Below are 20,161 nucleotides of genomic sequence, written 5' to 3' on the forward strand. Positions count from 1 at the left end.
TCCGCTTACGTAGCAGCCGCTTTAACTGCAGCAGTGGATTAGGCATTACAGACCCTATTGTTCAAGCCTGAAAGACTCTTGTGGAGGTTTCCTTTTTTCTCTTTTAATTTTCCACTCGTCCCTCAAATATTAGGGGACCGAAGTTCACCACGTTGTTGAAATGAGCATTTTTTCATCATGGAGCCCAGGATTGGATCTAAAAATGGAAAGCTGTGGTCAAAGGTAAGAAAGACTTTCAGCCTGTTGATTTGAAGCTGCTGGTTATCAAGAAAACCAGGCTAGTTACGTAACAATCTGTTTTTTCAGATTCCCTTGCAGGGGATTGTGTGAACTATATAAGACAAAGTGAAATAGATGTATCCCAGAACAGAAAACATCACCAGGGAGCCTTATGCATGATTCATGCACTGACTGCATGCAACAGAAGAAGTTTACGGTTAGTTTGGAAATGTCTTGAATGGCAGTGGCAGTGCTTGATGTTTTGGTAGAGAAATAACAGAGCCTTTATTTTTGATCAGTGGGTTTCAAGGTTATCCTTTGCTGTTAAAGCAACTCACCCACAATTTACTTCTCTTGTATCTCTACATAAAATTCAGTGTTTGACTACAGATTAACAGTCACACTCTGCAAAGACTCCTCTTGTCTAATACTTCAAAAAAAAGTGTGCAAATCACTTTGGTTACAGTGTGCTAATACATCTCCACATTTAGCAAACAAATGTAAACACAAGCTGCCAATACCTCCTCTGTTGGGAGATCAAAGCCCAGAGCTGTAAACCTTCAATAATGTCAAGCGTTTCTCCTCGAGTGTCTGTGTGAGTAGGCACAGAATGAGAGACTTAGCCACAGAAAGCCTCTGATTCCTTTCCAATACCACTCGGAGCTCCTTGAGTCCAATTCCCCCATCTGCTAGTTGTAACAGTTGTGGAATGAATAATTGGTGTCAAGTGGCCCCTGTAATGCCCGCTGTGCTGCTGAGGGCTCAGCCGAATATAAACACAACTCTGGCTGGCTATTTGAAGCACAATCAGGACCTCGAGTGAGGCTCGAGTCCATCTCAATTCAGGTGGTTTTCTCAAGCGTCTTGACTTTGTGGATCATTCTGCATGTCTGGCTCCCTTTATTCATCCTTAAAGGGATGGTTCACCCTAAAACCAAAAATACAGAGTTGCAGATTGTTGGAGATGTCTGTCTTTTCGCAAATATAATAGAACTACTTGTGACTCGGCTGGTGGTGGTCAAAGCATCAGAAAATAAATTTGAAAAACTCAACAGCAATGTGTCTTTACAGAAATCATGAGTCAGTTACTCAAGATAATCCACAGATCTTAATGTGAGCAGTTTCATGTTGGAACTATTTTCTTTCTACCAAACTACACCTGATGACTGTATGCCCTTGCAGAAGGAAGTGTGCATCTACTCATGGATGACAGCATAAGATGTAAACAGTGATGGCGTCCTCTGCTGAACTGCAATGTTACCTATCTCAGTGGTGCTAGGTGATCTAGCAGTAGATGCACACTTCCTTCTGCATGGTGATACGGTTTGCAGATGTAGTTCGGTAGCACGAAAACATACCGAAAGTAGTCCAATTATCCACAGTGCTTGTTGTGAGCAGTGTCATATATTTTCTTTCTACTGAACTACACCCGACAACTGTATCACCACACAGAAGGAAGAGTGCATCTACTGCTAGCTTACCTGACACCACTGAGCTAGCTGACCTTACAGCTCAGCTGAGGGACACATCATTAAAGTTTACATCTTGCGCTGTCAAGAGTAGATGCACGCATCCTTCTGCGCAGTGATTTAGTTGGTGGACGTAGTTCAGGTGAAAGAAAATAGTTCCTACATGAAACTGCTCACAACAAGGGCTGTGAAATTTCTTGAGAAACCAGATCATGATTTCCAAAAAGTTATTGATGCTGAGTTTTTCATATGTAGTTTTTGGTGCTTTGAGAGAGTTGAGTGCCATCTATTTCCATTATATTAAAGGGAAGGCAGACATCTCTATGGCCGATATCTCCAGCACTTGGCAACTCACAACTAAACAATCTAAATTGAATAATAGCACTACAGGTAAGCCAAAAAATATGTATTTTCTAATTGGGTGTGAACTGTCCCTTTAAAACAAGCCAGAATCTCGGCCTCAGAACACCTTCTTTTTCATACAGGGCCAGGAAACAATGTAAGGAGAGGCGTATTTAAAGCTGTTGTACTACTGTAAATATTGAGGCAGGAAATTGCAGGTGTGTTCAAACCTGGGAGTGGAGACAAATACGCCCAGCCCTCTCTGCCACACACACTCCAGCCTGCACACAGGAGGGAAAGTCAGCGATACTTTATTGCATATTTCACTAATCTATTTCCACAACTTGCAGGAAACAACAAAGTCTTCTCTCCACCAGACACAACACAAGGTAAGATCCATACTTTTATTGTGGTGACATATTTTTCTAGGTTATTTTCAGTATTTTTAACATTCATCTGTCCATTTCCTTTATCTAAATTATTGCAGTTTGCAACAAAAAAGCATTTTTATTATTATTATTAAGCATTTTTACTCTTATAACCTTTAAAACAGATCTTGTGCAGTGTTTCTTTAATATCCTACATCATGTTATATGTTATAAAAGGAGGTGAACACATTAGCATGTATTTAGAGCAATAACAAAGCTCATTGTATATCCTGAGTCAGTGGACACCACAGTTTAATTGAAGAGAAACCAGTCTTTCCTGTAGCAATGGACGTAACGCTAGCCTTCAGTTCATCTTTTCAGAAATGATTTGTTTTTCATATTTTTGAGTGGGATCAAGTTGCAGAGCACAATGGTTTTTATTCATTCACTACAGGGAGTTGCCACTACAGCTATAGTCATGGACCACTGGCAAAAAGCAATGCCTTTAGTTTAGTTAGTTAGTTAAAATTAATCAATTGAGGCAAAGTCTTCTACAACCTGATTTTTCTATGTTTTTGCAGGAAATTTAATTAACCAAAATAATAGAATTAATTTTTCCATAACATATAATCCATTTTAGCATTTTTTTTTAAATATGACATTCATACTGAGGGAAACTGTTATTTTGGTTACAGTCTGAGTATGTGAAGTATATATGGGTGTGGCCTTTTCTTTGCCAAGATAACAAAAAAAGGTCAGTAGATGTTCAGGCCTTTTGAATGAACACTATGATGAATAGTTTTTAGTAACAGGTGATTTTAAAAATGTAACTTTTCTTAAGTTTGTGAGGTAATAAGCTACTGTTGTCTTTTCAATATTTATCGAATTTGTTTAGATGGGGACAAAGGAGGTTTTCACAATGTTTTCAAGTCAATGTTTCCATCGACTTGTAGATACATAGAGGGAAAAAAAAACCAAATAAATACTAGTGGTTTATTTCTGGTTTGTGTTTTTTAAGTCTGCTTTTTTATCTACTCAAAATGTTGCCTTGAAGCGAGAAAAAGAGAAATAAATCATTTATTTAGAGCCTAACAGTAAGCAGACATTATTTGTGCTTTGCAGTGAATTTTTTTTTGCCTGAATATGAACACACTCTGTTCTCTCTCATTTGGATAAAATCATGTACAATATTAAATATACAAATTACAATTCTATATGTTGTACCAGAGTAGCAGTCATAGGGTACAGTTAGAGCAGACATATATAGGCAGATCAGCACAGGAAACAGCATACAAAAATTTTATACAAAAAGGTATTACAACTGTACATATATATATGTCAACAAGTTTATTGGACAAATTAAAAGCAGAAATATTTGTATACAAAGGAAAAGACAATGTAGCCTTAGGCATTTTTTGAAGTTTGGCTTTAAAGTAATGTTATGTTACTTCTGAATCAAGAAATAACTCAATTTTCCTCTTACAAATTAAAATCAATAAGCAATAAAGCACACTCTTGCCTAATTTAGTACGCTCAGGAGTCAAGCTGCAACAGCTCACTTGTGGAGGCTAATGTCTGCAAACTTGGCCACTTTGGTTTTAGAATTTATTTCTAGCAGGATTCCCACGCCACCCTAAACTTCAAATTCAAGGACTTTTCAAGGACTTTATAGACCCAATAACTGAAAATTCAGGGATATAACACAGCATGGATTGAGACACAGATCAAGGTGAATTACTAACAAAGATTGTTTTTTTTTTGTTTGTTTTACTTTAGATCTATATTTCAAACATACCAGATGAAATGGGATAGTTAAAATAAAATATAATTGAGAAAAACAATCCCAGAATGTGAGAGAATACATTATATATTCCTCTTTTTGCAATTGTATCTAAAAAACATAATTTAAAACATTATCCTTCTCATTTTCTCCCCAGTATTCACCATGCACACTTTGATCAAATCAGACAAGAATCAAGACAAAACAAGAACAGATCAATCTGAATAAACACATAAGATAATTTCATATGATAACTTGTTGGTTTAACAGAAGCTCAGAGATGACAACTAAAAAGAAAAAGAGCCTTTATTTTTTATTTATTTATTTTTATTTAATAATGTAGTCTTATCTAGATAAAATCTCTTTGACAAGAGATCTACTAAGAATCATTTTCAAGAACACAAGCAGCAAGACAAATAACCACCACAGAAACAACACAAATACCAAACATGTAATTAGAAGAAACAGTTAGAAGAATCATGAAAAAATAGATTAAATAAAGCTTTGAAATTTCCAAATTTTAGGGCAGTTTTAAGCTCAATGTTAAATGTGTGAACACTTCTTAATTACAATTACTGTCACAATAATGACTATGTGGTCTCTTGCATTATTATTTTCAACAGCATTCAGTGTGATTTTCTATTCAAATTCATAAACTTTCTGGGATTTCAACTCCCGTGGGAACCCTGTTTAGATAATTGGAAACTGTGGCTGCATAATCTTGCTTTAAAGCTGCTTATAGAAAGGCAGCTCTTTATGAATTAGACCTAAGATATTATGAAATAAGTATGACTCAGTATTTGCCTTTCAGTCTTTAAACTCACACACCAAATGAAGTTTTGCAACTTGAGCCAAAGTCCTGTCATGTAATTGAAATCTCTGCCCTTTTCTCTGTTTGCTGTGTGTGTGTCACCTCTTTTTATCTGATTACCTAAAAACCAGAACCTTGATAGTAATAATAAAGGGTGTGGTTTACATCCGGGTGTTGTACGGCTGGCCTGATCTGTCTCACTTCACCTTACACCACCCACTCCATCAGTCACTGCCCAGCCAGACATTTAATTCCTGCACCTGAAGCAAAGATTAGACCCTGTGTATGAGCCGGTGAATTATAGTTGGGTTATTTCTCTGGAGAATAACTGCAGCCACGGTTCCTCCAGCTATTTGCCAATCACATCATGTATGCAGAGATCCTGTATTTGCATTCATGATATGTTGCCGGTAGCGCAGCATCCCACCGAGCCTGTTTCCATACAGCGTGTCACCACTAAGCCTATATTCTGGGCTCAGCTGGTGTTTCAGTGTGTTTGCTTATCAGTGCTGTTGTTTCTGATATCTGAGTCAAGAGGCTGTTTGAGCGCCGCTGATTGCAGAACTTGTATGTTGCTATGGCGCCAAGCTGACACTCATTAGGAGGATTAGAGGTGTTTCGCTGTCAGCGATGCAATCTTTTGAAATGCTTCACTTGTCACTTTGGAGACATCTGTTTCCACTGAAAAGATAGGGAACTCGAAGGATGAGCGATGAGGAGGAGGAGGCTTCAAAAATGTTATATTTTTCTGTTCAAGTACTTTGGAGGAGTTCAGTTGAATATGTGTTTTATCATATGCTGTTTCTAACACACAGACCTACTTAATACTGTTAGACCATAAGCAGTGGTGGTAGAAACATTTAAATCCTCTCAAAGTGTCGTCATCTTGGCAGTTTCCCTTAATTCTCCTGAGCATTTCACAAGTCTGGTTTTTATTGGTGAATTGTTTTTTCCGGTCCCAACTTCAATGTTTTTATTCATTCTTACAGCAGGTAGCTTTTTTTAAATAGCAAAAGTGGTAATAAACCAACTGGAGGCTACCTGCCAAGCACCAAATTGCAAACTGCAAAATTGCAAAATTGAAAGTTGCTCAACTGAACATTGTGGACAATTTAACTGCCAAAAAGTTGGCAGGGACCAAAACAGAGCTGAGTGAGAATTGCACTTAGATTTGGCCAGAAACATGAGTCCTAATGAATGCTAATGTTGCTCATAAACAAGAAATTGTTCCAAAAAAAGCTATTGTTGTATAAAAGTAAAAGTTCTGCATTAAAATCGTTACTCAAGACAAATCTAAAAGAAGACTATCAGTAGAAAATGTCTCTTTCCAGAGGTCACGACCTGGTTACTCAAGATAATCCACAGACCTTGCTGTGAGCAGTTTCACGTAGAAACTATTTTCTGTCTTCTGAGCTACACCTACCTGCCATATCACCGCGCAGAAGGAAGCATGAAACTAGTGCCAGCTCACCTTCAGCCTCTCGTCCAGATCAGATTTTGGTGTGGACTGTCCCCTAAAACCATCGCTAAGTACAATAGTTAAGTAAATATGAATCAACATGGGAAATATTTTCTTGTATCTTTGCCCGAGATGAGAACTAAAATGATAAGTGTGTATACATTTATAATCTGTACTCAATTTGGTGTGTGTATCTGCTTCTGCACTCAGGTGATGTCACTGTGTTCAGAGGATGAAAAACAATGGTGTCAGGGCCATGTTGATACAGAGTGTTTTCTAAATTCAGGAAACAATGACGGAAGAAGTAGGGAGCAGTGATCAGAGGGCGTAACGATAGGAGAGCTCTGCCAACAAGGCCCACAATGGGAGGGAATGTGAAAGCTGACTGTAATAACACCAGAAAGCTGACTGTAATATTGAGATGATTTGGTCTGTTCCTGGGACCAGCTTGGTTTGTGTGTGTAATCTTTGAAGACACAATAAACTTACATCATTCATTTCAGAAAAGATTTTTATTCAGCGTTATGATGTGCTGTTGAGCATAAATCCTCATAGTTAGAATACATAATGCACTTCAGAACTTTAGCAGTAGGTTTTTCAAGTTAAACCCCTTTATTTCTTTAAAAAGAAAAACAGAGAGAAGACAATGAGGGACATAAAATGAAATGACAGAAAAATAGAAAAAAAGAAAATTACCTTAAAATTAGCAACAAAAAAGGAAGAAAAATATAAAAACAAAACTAAAAAAAACAGCAACTAAAAAATGACCTGAAAAAAAATAATAACTCTGTAACATAAGTTTAAATATGTAATTAATTCTGCACATTTTTTTCATGGCTTTTTAAAAACAACCTTCTAGATCTAGTAATTTCTTGCAGTTTTCTGGATATTAACTGATGTCGATCCAGGTTTCAAAGGGTTAAACAGTGTTAAATGCAAGTTTAAAAACAATGGTAATTCTCAGTCTTTTTTGCCTTGCATGTGTTTGTTTCAGTTCAGCAGAATGATGAGTGATGACAATCGAGACACATTTAGAAATGTCAACAGAAAGCCAGGCCTGCAGATATGGACCATCAATGTAAGTCAGCCCTGGAACAAAGAACGTGCTTCCAATATTTGGACATTAGCGGTCACACTGGTCTTATTTTGTGGGAGATTTCGTAACATGTTTTTTGTTGTGTTCTCATTCAGAACATGCAGATGGTGCCTGTTCCAGCCCAAGGCTTTGGTAACTTCTTTGAGGGAGACTGTTACATTGTTCTTTATGTAAGTAACAATACGGTCTGATTTCCCAAGAGGCTCGACATTTATGCAGTGCATGTGATTTATGCATGCTTTGATAGTGTGTGTGTGCTAGTGTGATGTGTGTTTTTCATCAGATAAGTCAGAATAAGGCGGGCTCAGGCCAGTCAGCTGACATCCACTACTGGATAGGAAACTCCTCCTCTCAGGACGAGCAAGGTGCAGCTGCCATCTACGTAACCCAGCTGGACGAGCACCTGGGAGGGAGTCCGGTGCAGCACAGGGAGGTGCAGGAGAACGAGTCACCACGGTTCAGGGGCTACTTCAAAAATGGCCTCATGTGAGTGAGTCAAAGAGAAAGGGCTGGTATGTGAACTAGAAAGGGGGTGGTGACCAAATAAATAGAGGGAGTCACACACACACACACACACTTATGCTGTAATCTTCCTGAGACATGGTTTACAACAGTAATCCCTCTGCATGAAATCATTATGACACAAATTACACTTGTTTTGTTGAGGCTAAGCACAGAAAAACACTGTTTCCTCTCGCCCAGGTCGTTAAACTCTGGCTTTTTATTGTGTATTTGATTCAAGGTTATTTGACCCTCTGAAAATATAAGCACATTTTTCTTTCAAAAACTTGGGATAAAAGGCAATGGGCAACTTGGCAAGAAATGTCTCACAAACTGTGAGAAAATAGTAAAAGGTGACAAGAAAGTGAAAATGGGTGGGGATATTCTTAAAAACATTAATTAGGAAAAATGTTCAGAAACTATATTTATAATAATATATTTAAAATTGTATCACAGAAAAAAAGGTACATGCTTTTGTAAATTTTCTCTATTTTTTTTTCTGGAATTTTCTTCTGGTCATTTTTTTAACCAATTTCTTGCTCATTTTTGGGTTGTGTCTTGTTAAGTATCTCATTGCCTTTACTCCATGTTTTTGAAAGAAACCTCAAACCAAATTGCTTGGGTTTCAAAGCATTAACATTGACGTTACATTTCAAAACAGACAAAACAAGAAACACATTCTTTTGGAATAACCTTGCGTCACGTGTGTGTTCATTGTTATGTTATTGCACTTGAACTTTGGTAACGCTGATCTCTCCACAGCTACAAGAAGGGTGGAGTGGCCTCAGGTTTTCACCATGTTGACACAAACGTCTACAACGTCCTGCGACTGCTGCACGTCAAAGGCAGGAAGCATGTCACAGCGACAGAGGTAGGCAGCCTGGAATATAAAGGGCTATGACAGCGATTAATGCTGCGGCTGCCCCACACCTCCCACTGGAGCCATCACAGGCTTCACACAGCCACGCTACAAGGGGTGCTGGCACTCCCTCTTAAACAAATTATGGCATGCTTGTTGCCATAGCTGTCAAAGTAGGTGCTAATTGCCCGAAGAGTGCTAAGGCTGTGTGGTATTTAATTGATATTTCCCTATGCTCACAACATTTGTTTCTCAGATTGTTTTTTTATTGGTTTATTGAGTAGTGAGCATTTGAATAAAGGTTTATAACTCTCCTGTTAAAGTTTGTGTGCATGTGTGCAGGTGGAGGTGTCGTGGAACAGCTTTAACAATGGAGATATATTCCTGCTGGATATGGGGAAAGCCATAGTGCAGTGGAACGGCCCCCAGAGCAACAGGAGAGAGAAACTCAAGGTAATCCTCCACTCCAGCTGCTCATAGAAGAGCAGTCATGTACTTATACTTTACACCACTGCATAGGAGTCATGTGTCAGAAATTACATCTCGACATAGGGTTTTGAAGACTTCATTTTTATATAAAAAAAAAAAACACCTAAGATTCAAATATATTTGTCCTCTCTTTCTTTACTTTTACTTGATTTTATTTTTTGTAAATGGGTGAACTAACTTAATGCAATAGCATATCTGGGAAAATTTAGAACAAAAGCAAATATTGTTGCCTGGCATTAACGTATCCACATTTCAGTCACTGAAAAATAAGGACAGCAAGTTGGCATGAACTGAAGTGAATAATCTTAATTTATCTCTATAAATTAAGCTTATAATTGTCAATGAGTGGTAAAGCATCACAGCAAAATGAGAAGAATTTGGACAAAGAGGGTTATGACAGAGATTATAATGATCTAATTATTGCCAGGTGTAAGCCTTAAGGGGATCATGCATTTTATTGTGTGTGTGTGTGTGTGTGTGTGTGTGTGTGTGCGTGTGTGTGTGTGCATGTAAATATCTTTCTGTTCACAGCTGATCTCACATACTACTGGACCAACCAGTTTAATATTTTGTGACTGTTTGCTCAAAGACCTCTTGTGGTTGTGGTGACTCATAATTGTTGAGAAACCTGTTTTATTGTCTGTTGTATACTGTCAATGACCACTGACTCCTCAATTGTACAGAAAGGGTTGCAAGTCTTCAACAACATCAGAGAGCTGAAGTATGGAGTACATATTTTGGGCAATTGTTATGGCTAAAAACTAGCCTTACTTAGTCTGTTGCAGGACACTTTTCCGCCATTGTCCTGGCTCAAAAACTCACATCCATTGAAAAGTTTGAACCGTACCATCGATACCTGATAAATGATCAAGATCACCTGAAGTTAGTCACAATGATAAGATGAAAAAAAACCTTAACATTTTGTTATATTTTATGATTTTGACTGTAAGGGAGCCAGGAGGGACAATTCCTATGGGCGCAACTGCGCTGCATGTATTGCAGCTGCAATGAATTCTAGCAGCCATCTGCTAGTGCACACTACTAGTTGTATTTTATTTCTAAGTCATGTAATAACATGCTTTTCTATCTGTAGGATGTCTTTAATGACTCACACCAAATGGTCTGTGGTTGTTGGATCAATCTGTAACCATTAATATTTGTTGTTATACGCAAAAGTAAGAGCTACAATCTGTATTTCTTAAGTGGATCTTCCTTGTTTGCAGGCAGTCTTGTTGGCTCAGGACATTCGGGACAGAGAGAGAGGAGGTCGAGCTCAGATTGGTCTGGTGGAGGGCGGGGATGAGCAGGACTCCCCTGAGCTCATGAAAGTCATGACGGCAGTGCTCGGCCAAAGAACCGGGCAGCTGAAGGAGGCCGTTCCTGATGACAAACCTAACCAGGCACAGAGCACCAACGTTAGGCTCTACCAGTAAGGACCTCTTATTGATCCACCGATTCACTGCTGCAGCATGTTGGGAATATTTAATGATGTTGCTCACTGTTTTTCTTGTATTTCTCCTCAGTGTTTTTGAAAATAGCGGGAACCTTGTGGTTCAAGAAGTGGCCACGCAGCCTCTGACGCAGGATCTGCTGCACTCCTCTGTAATTCTCTTTCATCCCTTGAACATATTCCCTAGAGACTGTTATTATAGAACATGGGCCCTGTCTCACTGTTCATTGTTATTTTTTCTCTCACTGTCAGGACTGTTACATCGTGGACCAGAGAGGCTCCAGTGTGATGGTGTGGAAAGGCAAACAGGCCTCCAAGGAAGAGCGGCGAGAAGCCCTCAACAGGGCAGTGGTGAGTGTACCAAGTTACGAAATATATGCTATCAGAGGTGAAGCCAGAGCAATACTTACTCTACATAAATCTCCCATTTACTTAAAAGATTTTGAAATTATTTGAAAAATCTGATAATTAGTGAAAATGATGGTTATTTTGCAACACTTCTGTACAATAATCAGCGCAATAATTCAACTGTTGCAATATTCTTTTTGATATCTTGATCATTCTCACATACACTACTCATGCATGCATATTTAAAATATGATGTGCATGATGTAAATATTTTTATTCATATGTGTGTGTATATATATATTTATACACACATTATTTATTAATTGTAGAAATACATATATTTTTATACTTTTTACATATTTTACATACCAGTGTTAGACAGTGTCCTATAATACACAAACACACACACACATATATGTAAATATTAGTATATACTTCTATTTTTTTTACTTTTTATTTCTATGTTTTTATAATTCTCTATGTTATATATGACAGCAACAGTAACAATCAACAGTTTCCTCAATGGGGAGGTATTTCTGATTTCTGATTTTTATTTATTTATTTATTTTTGGGTTTAACACAATAAACTAGTAATAATTTATCTCTTTTTTCCTGCCAGGGCTACATCAAAGCCAAGAACTACCCATCCAACACCAGTGTGGAGGTGATGACTGAGGGAGGAGAGTCAGCAATGTTCAAACACTTGTTCAAATCCTGGAGAGATAAAGGGCAAACTCAGGGTCTTGGTACCACCTACAGCCCAGGAAAAATAGGTAACCTTTAAAGCATTCACTTCGGGGTCAGATAACTTTAAAAGTTACATTTTTATGCTCCTTCTTTTCAAAATAGAGAGCTTATCTTAGGTACTTTATTGATTGATACTGAACACTTTGGGTCTCCATACAGCCAAGGTAGACCAAGTGAAGTTTGATGTGATGGAGCTCCACGCGCGTCCTGAGCTGGCAGCACAGCAGCGTATGGTGGATGACGCCTCTGGAGATGTTAAGGTGAGGAAACTTTGTCTAATGCCAAAATGCACACAAACGCAAAAGCATAGACAGACATCTAACTTCAATGACAATATCACGAGAAGGTAAATGCTGTTTTTTTTTGTCACAGGTGTGGCGTATTGAGAATTTGGAGCTGGCTGAAGTTAATCCAAGTACTTATGGACAGTTTTATGGAGGAGACTGCTACCTGGTGCTGTACACATATCAAAGATCAGGCCAGCAGCAGTACATCGTCTACATGTGGCAGGTCGGTGCCATCATAGAAGGAATATTCTCCTTTGTTTGTTTAGCTCTCTTTCTATTTAAAAGTATGGAGGCCCCTTTCTGCAAGTGTGGAGGAAAAATTAAAGATCCTGTAAGTCGTTATGATGAGAAACTTTCTCCAAACAATGAGTTATCTCAAAATAATGAATTTGTATTTTAAAGTAATGTGTTTATATCTCTTTTTCAAAATAATGGCTTTTTTTCGGTCAACACATTGAGATTTTTCGGAGAGTTATGATGTAGTATCTCTAAATAATTAGTAAGTCTCTTAGAATAATTAGAAACTTTCTTAAAACTTTGACTTAATGTCTCAAAATTATGAGAAACTTTAAAAAAAAATAATGCAGTAGTCTGTAAAAATAGCGAGTTAATTTCTCAAAATAGTGAAAATGGTATAGATTCATTCTCGTTATTATGAGAAAGTTTCTCACTATCTTTATATTCTATATAAATTTGAGATAAGTATGTTATTATTTTTGAGAAAGTCTCTCATTAATATGACTTACAGGATTTTTTTTACATTAAACTGGCAGAAAAGGGCCTCCATATTAAAAAAAAAGTGCTCTGTATTAACTTGATGTATTGCCTGTCTTATATCAGGGCCGTCATGCCACTAAAGATGAGATCACAGCTTGTGCTTACCAGGCTGTTAATGTTGATAACAAGTACAATGGAGCCCCTGTCCAGGTCAGGGTGGTCATGGGAAAGGAGCCTCGCCATTTCCTGGCTATTTTCAAAGGCAAACTCATCATCTTCGAGGTGCAACTTTTCACACTGAAGATTATGTTTGATGGATTACAATTGCAAGTGCAAAAATGATCTTTTTATGTGTGTAAGGCTGGAGAAATTACTACTGCAGCGCAAAAGGGAAATGATGAATTTATATTTTATGTGTGTGCATTTGTGTGTGCGTGTGTGTTTAGGGGGGTACAGGCCGACCAGGTGTGGTCAGCCCTGACGGAGGTGCGAGGCTCTTCCAGGTCAAAGGGACTAATGAGCTGAACACCAAGGCCACTGAAGTGCTGGCGAGGGCCTCGTCTCTCAACACCAATGATGTTTTCCTGCTGAAGACCGACCATATATGTTACCTGTGGTATGGAAAGGTACGTGCATCATTATGGAGCAGTATAACAAGCTGCAGAAAGCAGCATGAGCTCCCTTTTAAAGAGAAAAAAATGTGAATTCATGTTGGTGTGCTCGCATTTTCACACAGATCTGTTTGTTTGATGTCTGCTTCTGTCTGTCTGTCTCCAGGGCTGCAGCGGGGATGAGAGGGTGATGGGGAGAGCGATGTCTGATGTGCTGTCCAAGCAGGACAAGCAGGTGGTGATGGAGGGCCAAGAGCCATCTGAATTTTGGGTAGCTCTGGGAGGAAAGGCTCCCTATGCTAGTGACAAGAGGTAAGCACAGACAGCAGCAACAGCTTTTGAAGCACACTTTTTGGTGATAGTTTTGCAGCCTCAAGAGATATTGGATTTTGTTGCTCCATAAAACTTCTACACCCACACGTTAATGACTGTGAGCAATCACCCAGGACTCATTGTTCTCTACATATTTTATTTTTTCTTTATATCATAGTATGTAAATAAATAAAATAGAAACAATCACAACAACAAGGATTTTTGCGAAAACTCACCCCCCAAAAAGCTCTTTAATCATATTTTGAGACATTAATAAGCTTACATTTAAATCTGCATGGATTATTTTTATATCAAGGTCAGTGGAATATGCCCAATGTCATATGCAATATAGTCTCACACACACAAACACACACACACACACACACACACACACACAGCAGATTATACAGTTGTAATGACAGTGTGAGCTCTGTGTTGTCTCAGACTGCAGAGGGAGGAGCCTCCTCACAGTCCCCGCCTGTTCGAGTGCTCCAATCAGACAGGTCAGTTCAGAATGACCGAGGTGGACGACTTTGCCCAGAGCGACTTGGACGAGGAGGATGTCATGCTGCTGGACACCTGGGAGGAGGTGAGAGACGGTGGTTGACTCAGACTGTCCACCTAAGGGGAAGCAGCTCATAGAAAGCGGCCTATATGTCACTGCATCATGTTCACTCCACTGGAAGGTCACACTTTGTTATATTTTATCTGCCACTGGGGTGTCCAAGAGGGCAGCAGTGACCTGCAATGTTATTTTGTAAATTTTAGGTTGTTTTTAATCTTTAAAAACTGAATATTTTTTTTAGATTAAGGTGAAAGTTGCAAGGTATCTATAATGCCGTTTGGTATATTTAAAGGGATTGTTTCACTCAGAAAGTTATTTTATTATTCATATAACCTAATCCATAAATAAACCCTTATGAGAGACAGTTAGATCAGCTCAAAAAATAAAAGAGAATCTAAAATCTATACTATAGAAACGATCAAGTAAAACTCTTATACAGTAAATTTTATATCTCAGCATTTCATCATCCTGCAAAGCACACCAAATGAATCTTTAATTTTTAACCTAACATTATTATTAAAGATATAATCTCAGAAGAGCATGGTGAAGACCTGACTATATACACAGCGCCTTCACTCTCTGTCAAACAGACCTGTCCTGCAGCTTATCCAACCAAATTAATTCTTTCAACCTGAATATAGGACTGTTTCATGAAGTTGGGTGTTATTGTCTAAAGCTTCTCTAACAAACTCAAACAAAAAAACAGGATCAGTCTGTATCAGAGGAAGAAATCAGTTCAAATGTGAAAAAAAGTCACATTTGACACGTTTAGGTCTTCCTTTGGGACAGAGTAAAAACATTTCATTACTCTTATAACTTATATCTCATCTGAACTATATCAGAGCTGCATAAGTGTGTGAGGTTTGTCAGCAGCTGCTGAAAAACCTCACACACTTATGCTCTGAAAATGCTTAATGCCATTAAACATATGAAAGATATTTTGGACAAAAAGCTGAATATTATTTATCTATTCATAAACAATACTTTGGGGTGAGACCCTGACTTTGATGACTTGATTTGAACACTTGTGACCCCTAAAACTGGCAATGAGAGTGTCTTTATGTGTGATTTAAGTATATGCTTCATAACCCAAATATTGCTGGTTAATTTGTCTTCCTTACGACCCCTTAATAGGCAAGAAAGATGAAAATGCTCAATAATAATCCCTTTTAAGGCAGGCTGCCACACTAAAATGATGAAAACATAGGTTTTTGAAATTATTCCTACTACACTGGTAGGTTTTCTTTACTATATATAAGAAAATTAGGTAAACGGTTTCAGAATACAAATCACTTTTGCGCCGAAGCGCGTAACGCGGAACCATTTATATGCGCGAAATCCACCCGGACACTTTTAGCCGTACGCTGTTAGCAACACTTCGGTGGTTAGCACAACAAACGGAGAGAAAATAAAACTCCGGGGCTGGAAAAGCTGTTTGCGGGTCACTAATCAGCTTCAGCGGCACCGGACAGAAAGCTGTGTGGTCTGTAAGACAAGGACAATGTGTCTGTGCTGCTCCACCGGTGTCAGGTCTGTGAATGAAACACCAACATGCTAACGAACATTTGACTGCAACACCCAGATGAGTCAACTAACACTCCCTCTGAAGTTCCTGTTATTGGGTTTATTTTGTATTTTAATTTCATAGCAAAAGAGATTATTTTCAGTGGCAAAGCCTATTGGGACCTGATGCTTTTCGGGAAAGTGTTTGTTCAGTATTTACACAGTGTAGCTACTACACTACATTTTTTTTCTTATAATGAAAGCAGTTTATTAAAGTTAATTTATTAAATGTTATCTCAGTCTCTAGCAAGAGGATTTTGTCGGTCTTTGACAAAATGCTGCTGTCTGTTGTTTTTGGTTTTTTTTTTGACAATCATTTTACTGAGTTTTTCAAAAATTATACCAACAAAGAGATTGTTAATAATAAATAAATACATTTAAAATAAATTAATAAATAAATATAGATAAATTCAATTCAATTCAATTCAAAATATCAGTATATATATGTGTGTGTATAAATATATATATATATATATATATATATATATATATATATAGATGCATACTAATATGCATATAATATATATAAAACCATAATATGCATACATGCCCATGCACACAACAATGCTCATATATTCATATATATATATATATATATATATATATATATATATATATATATATATATATATATATATACAGAGGCATACAGATACATATGCACCTGCAAAAAATTCAAAACTCACCCCCTAGTGCTTAAAAATAAAAAAGTACCTCCCGTGTTTTGCACCACCCCTTCTCTCGTAAAAAATGAACGGTCCCTAAATTGAAACAAAAGTATTCTTATGCATTTGCTTTTTTTCCCGCTGTACCAAACTGTACCAAAGAGCAAAAATAATAAGCAACATAGCTAGGAACTATATTTTTTCCCTCTCACATATTGTGAAAGATAAAGAAGCATACACTAAGTTCACAGTATCCAGACATCACCATACCAAAGCACAAATTGCAAATTGCAAATTCCATACAATGCATCTGTCAGTGCAAATAAAAAGTTCACATTTTCATATTTTTCTTAACCGCCTCAGATTTTCTTGTGGGTTGGAAACTCAGCTAACCAGTACGAGACTAAAGAGGCGTGGAACAGCGCGCAGGAATACCTGAAGACCCACCCTGCAGGCCGTGACCCCGACACACCCATCATCTTTGTCAAACAGGGATACGAACCGCCCACCTTCACCGGCTGGTTCAATGCATGGGATCCTCATAAGTGGAGCGTGAGTTTGTTAAAGGTTCTTTGATCTCATTGAGAGGCACTAGAGTACTTTTGATGCATTAATGCAGCATGAATAAACAATACAAATCACTATTAATAGTATTCTGTGACTGTGCATTTCCGTTACGGTAACACCGATGATTGAAGAGATATCGCACGTGAACAAATCATTTTAAGGAATTAGAGAGAACATACAGTGGATGATTTCATGGTTTGTTTGAAGATGACTCCGCATGCTTACCAATTTTCAATCCCGGCTCGCTTGATCTTCTCAACAGGGAGGAAACTCCTATGAGGAGATGAAAAAAAAGCTGAGTGATCCAGCATCTCTCTCACAGATCACTGTAGTAAGTGATGATTGACACTAATCCTTTCATTAATTGACTAAATATACTAATATCACAAAAGTACTAACTACTAATGTATATAACATTACTAATACTGCCACTAATATGTGAATGTTTACAACTTTTCTCCCAAGTTTCATTTAAAAATCCATCAAAAATATGAATTTGCTCACTCATGTCCATTTGTCTGAAGGATCTGAACAACACTAGTCTCAGTAAGAGTCCTGCAGGGATTGGTGGGGGTGGTTACCAGGCTCCAGGAGGCCCCATGAGCTCCCCTCCAGTCTACAGGTTTCACGGAGGCGATTTGTCCCCCAGACCCTCTACTCCCACCAGCCCATCTACTCAGAGAACATCCATGACCATGTCCCCCTCCTCTAGCTTCACGCCATCGTCCTCAGCTGGTGGCACGGTGTCCCCCTCTGCTGGAGGCTCTGGGATGTATCTGGACCCAGAGCTCCTCATCAATAAGTCTCCCAGTGAGCTGCCGCAGGGAGTGGACCCCAGCCAAAGAGAGGTGGGTGCAGAATGATGGATTTGGTGCAAAAATATTAAAGTCATAATACGCTAGGTGTTTTTAATTTTGTGAATGCTGCAAACATGGGCAGTTTAGAGAGTCTGCTTTCTTGATGGAAAAGTTACAGTTTAGGTAAAAATTTGCTACTAATCCTGATTAGAGTCTTTTAATTTTTAAAGATTATTAAGGATCTGCCAACTTTAATCCAGTATTTGTATTTGTTTGTCCTTTGTTAGTATTGTGCAGCATGCCAAGGTTACAGTTTCACTGAAATACAATAAAGCAAACTCAAACTAAGTAAAGTTGTTTACATCAGTTTGACAGCAGACCAGCTCTGCTTTTAGAAAAGAAAACCTGCATCTTATGCTTTCTTTAATGATTTCACATCGTATTTTTTTAGTTATATGTGCAAAGTGACTACTTCCAGATGGAAAACAACCACAAAGAAAAACAAGAGTTAAAAAAGGCCTCAAAGCAATTAGTGAGAGACAAAGGTGTAAAATTACTGCAAAGGGTCACAAAATAATGAGAATAAAACACAATAAATCCAAAGAGTCACAAAATCACTACAGGTGTACAAAGAGACAGAGGTGCAAAACAACTACAAAAAGACTTAAAACAACTACATAGACACACAAAATAACAACAACCACAAAGAGACACAAATGCAAAATCACTACAAGGATACACAAACTACCTACAAAGAGACACAAAATTACTACAAAGAAACTAACTAGACATAAAAAAATGACCGAAAAGATGCACAAAATATGACAAAAAGACACAGAATGACTACCAAGAGATACAAAATGACTAAAATGATGCATAAAGTAACTACAAAGAGACATAAAGGCACAAAATGACCATAAAATAACTACAAGGAGATGAAAAAGAACTACAAACAGGAATAAAATAATCACAATAGACACAAAATAACTACAAAGAGACACAAAATGACTATAAAGAGACAACGGCACAAAACCTCTATACGAGACAAAACAACCACCACAAAGAGACACAAAACAACCACAAAGTGACACAAAATGTCTAGAAGAAGACAGAAAAAAATGTTAAAGCGACACAAAATGATGGAGGATTCACAAACTATGAAGAGAAACCACTTCAAAGACACACAGAACAACCACAATGAGACAATGTGCAAGGTACAAAGTAGATGTGTTGGTTCTTAAATAATCTTAAACAGCTTTTGGCGTTGAAGGAGGAGTTGAGGAGTCTCACAGTCTGAGGAAAGAAGCTGCTCTGTAGTCTGGTGGTTCAGCAGCGGATACTTCTGTATCTTTTCCCAGATGGCAGCAGGGTGAACAGACTGTGGCTGCTGTCCTTCAGTGTCCTTTGGGCTCTGTGCAGACACCTCACTTCACTGAGGTCACAGGTGCTCTGTAGACAGGTACCAGTGATGTTCTGGCCAGTTTTAAGCTCCCGCTGTAGAGGTTTCCTGTCCTGGGCCGTGCACGCACCATGCCAGTTCATGATGTTTCCACTCAGTATGCTTTCTATTGCTCCTCTGTAGGAGTTAACCACCATCTTGCTCAGGAGTTCAACCTTTCCAAGTTTCCGTAGGAAGTAGGGGTCAACATATTATCGGCCTGGCTGATCATTGGGGACGATATTTGGCATTTTGACGATTATCTGTATTGGCATTTTATATAAACGACTGCCGATAAAATTTATTAAAGAGTGCAAAGAAAGTGTCAGCATTGGAGGAACTTTTACTTTGTAAAACCTCATTGAGATATTTTTATTTATTCTTTTTTTTCAGTTTTGATTAAACATTTGATAAAGGCATTTAAACAAAGTTTTACGATGGAGTTTGTTATGTTCTAAATTCTAAATATTGATAAAGATTTTCATTTTTATTGTAAATGCATATCACTTCCAAATATCACTTTTCGTTCTCATTAACTACTTGTAATCCGTATCGGCCCTGGAAAACCAATATCGGTCGACCCCTAGTAGGAAGTAGAGCCTTTTCTGTGCTTTTTTAAGCTGGTTGGTGATGTGTGATGACTAAGATAGGTTCTCAGTGATGGTAATTACAAAGGAAACTACAGCTGTTCACCTGCTGCA

General features: G+C 38.0%; 1 protein-coding gene across 2 annotated transcripts in view; it reads left to right on the forward strand.

Moving 5' to 3' along the window:
* vill (villin-like) overlaps nucleotides 1-20,161 on the forward strand; it is a 20,978-nt gene continuing 817 nt past the window's right edge. The window contains exons 1-20 of one of the 2 annotated variants that reach the window (XM_042510034.2): nucleotides 1-222; nucleotides 2,381-2,419; nucleotides 7,443-7,526; nucleotides 7,640-7,714; nucleotides 7,828-8,030; nucleotides 8,808-8,916; nucleotides 9,247-9,357; nucleotides 10,617-10,822; nucleotides 10,917-10,995; nucleotides 11,096-11,194; nucleotides 11,811-11,964; nucleotides 12,098-12,198; nucleotides 12,311-12,448; nucleotides 13,066-13,224; nucleotides 13,389-13,568; nucleotides 13,720-13,865; nucleotides 14,310-14,454; nucleotides 17,022-17,210; nucleotides 17,488-17,556; nucleotides 17,750-18,073. In XM_042510034.2, the coding sequence (XP_042365968.2) occupies nucleotides 178-222; nucleotides 2,381-2,419; nucleotides 7,443-7,526; nucleotides 7,640-7,714; nucleotides 7,828-8,030; nucleotides 8,808-8,916; nucleotides 9,247-9,357; nucleotides 10,617-10,822; nucleotides 10,917-10,995; nucleotides 11,096-11,194; nucleotides 11,811-11,964; nucleotides 12,098-12,198; nucleotides 12,311-12,448; nucleotides 13,066-13,224; nucleotides 13,389-13,568; nucleotides 13,720-13,865; nucleotides 14,310-14,454; nucleotides 17,022-17,210; nucleotides 17,488-17,556; nucleotides 17,750-18,073 (2,655 nt within the window). In that variant the 5' untranslated portion in view covers nucleotides 1-177. The remainder of the gene's footprint in view (nucleotides 223-2,380; nucleotides 2,420-7,442; nucleotides 7,527-7,639; nucleotides 7,715-7,827; nucleotides 8,031-8,807; nucleotides 8,917-9,246; nucleotides 9,358-10,616; nucleotides 10,823-10,916; nucleotides 10,996-11,095; nucleotides 11,195-11,810; nucleotides 11,965-12,097; nucleotides 12,199-12,310; nucleotides 12,449-13,065; nucleotides 13,225-13,388; nucleotides 13,569-13,719; nucleotides 13,866-14,309; nucleotides 14,455-17,021; nucleotides 17,211-17,487; nucleotides 17,557-17,749; nucleotides 18,074-20,161) is intronic. The other variant, XM_042510036.2, reaches the window with a different exon arrangement.

The sequence above is a fragment of the Plectropomus leopardus genome, chromosome 21 (assembly GCF_026936395.1).
Source record: "Plectropomus leopardus strain MGB_pleo_1.0 chromosome 21, ASM2693639v1, whole genome shotgun sequence".
In the NCBI taxonomy this organism is placed as follows: Eukaryota; Metazoa; Chordata; class Actinopteri; order Perciformes; family Serranidae; genus Plectropomus; species Plectropomus leopardus.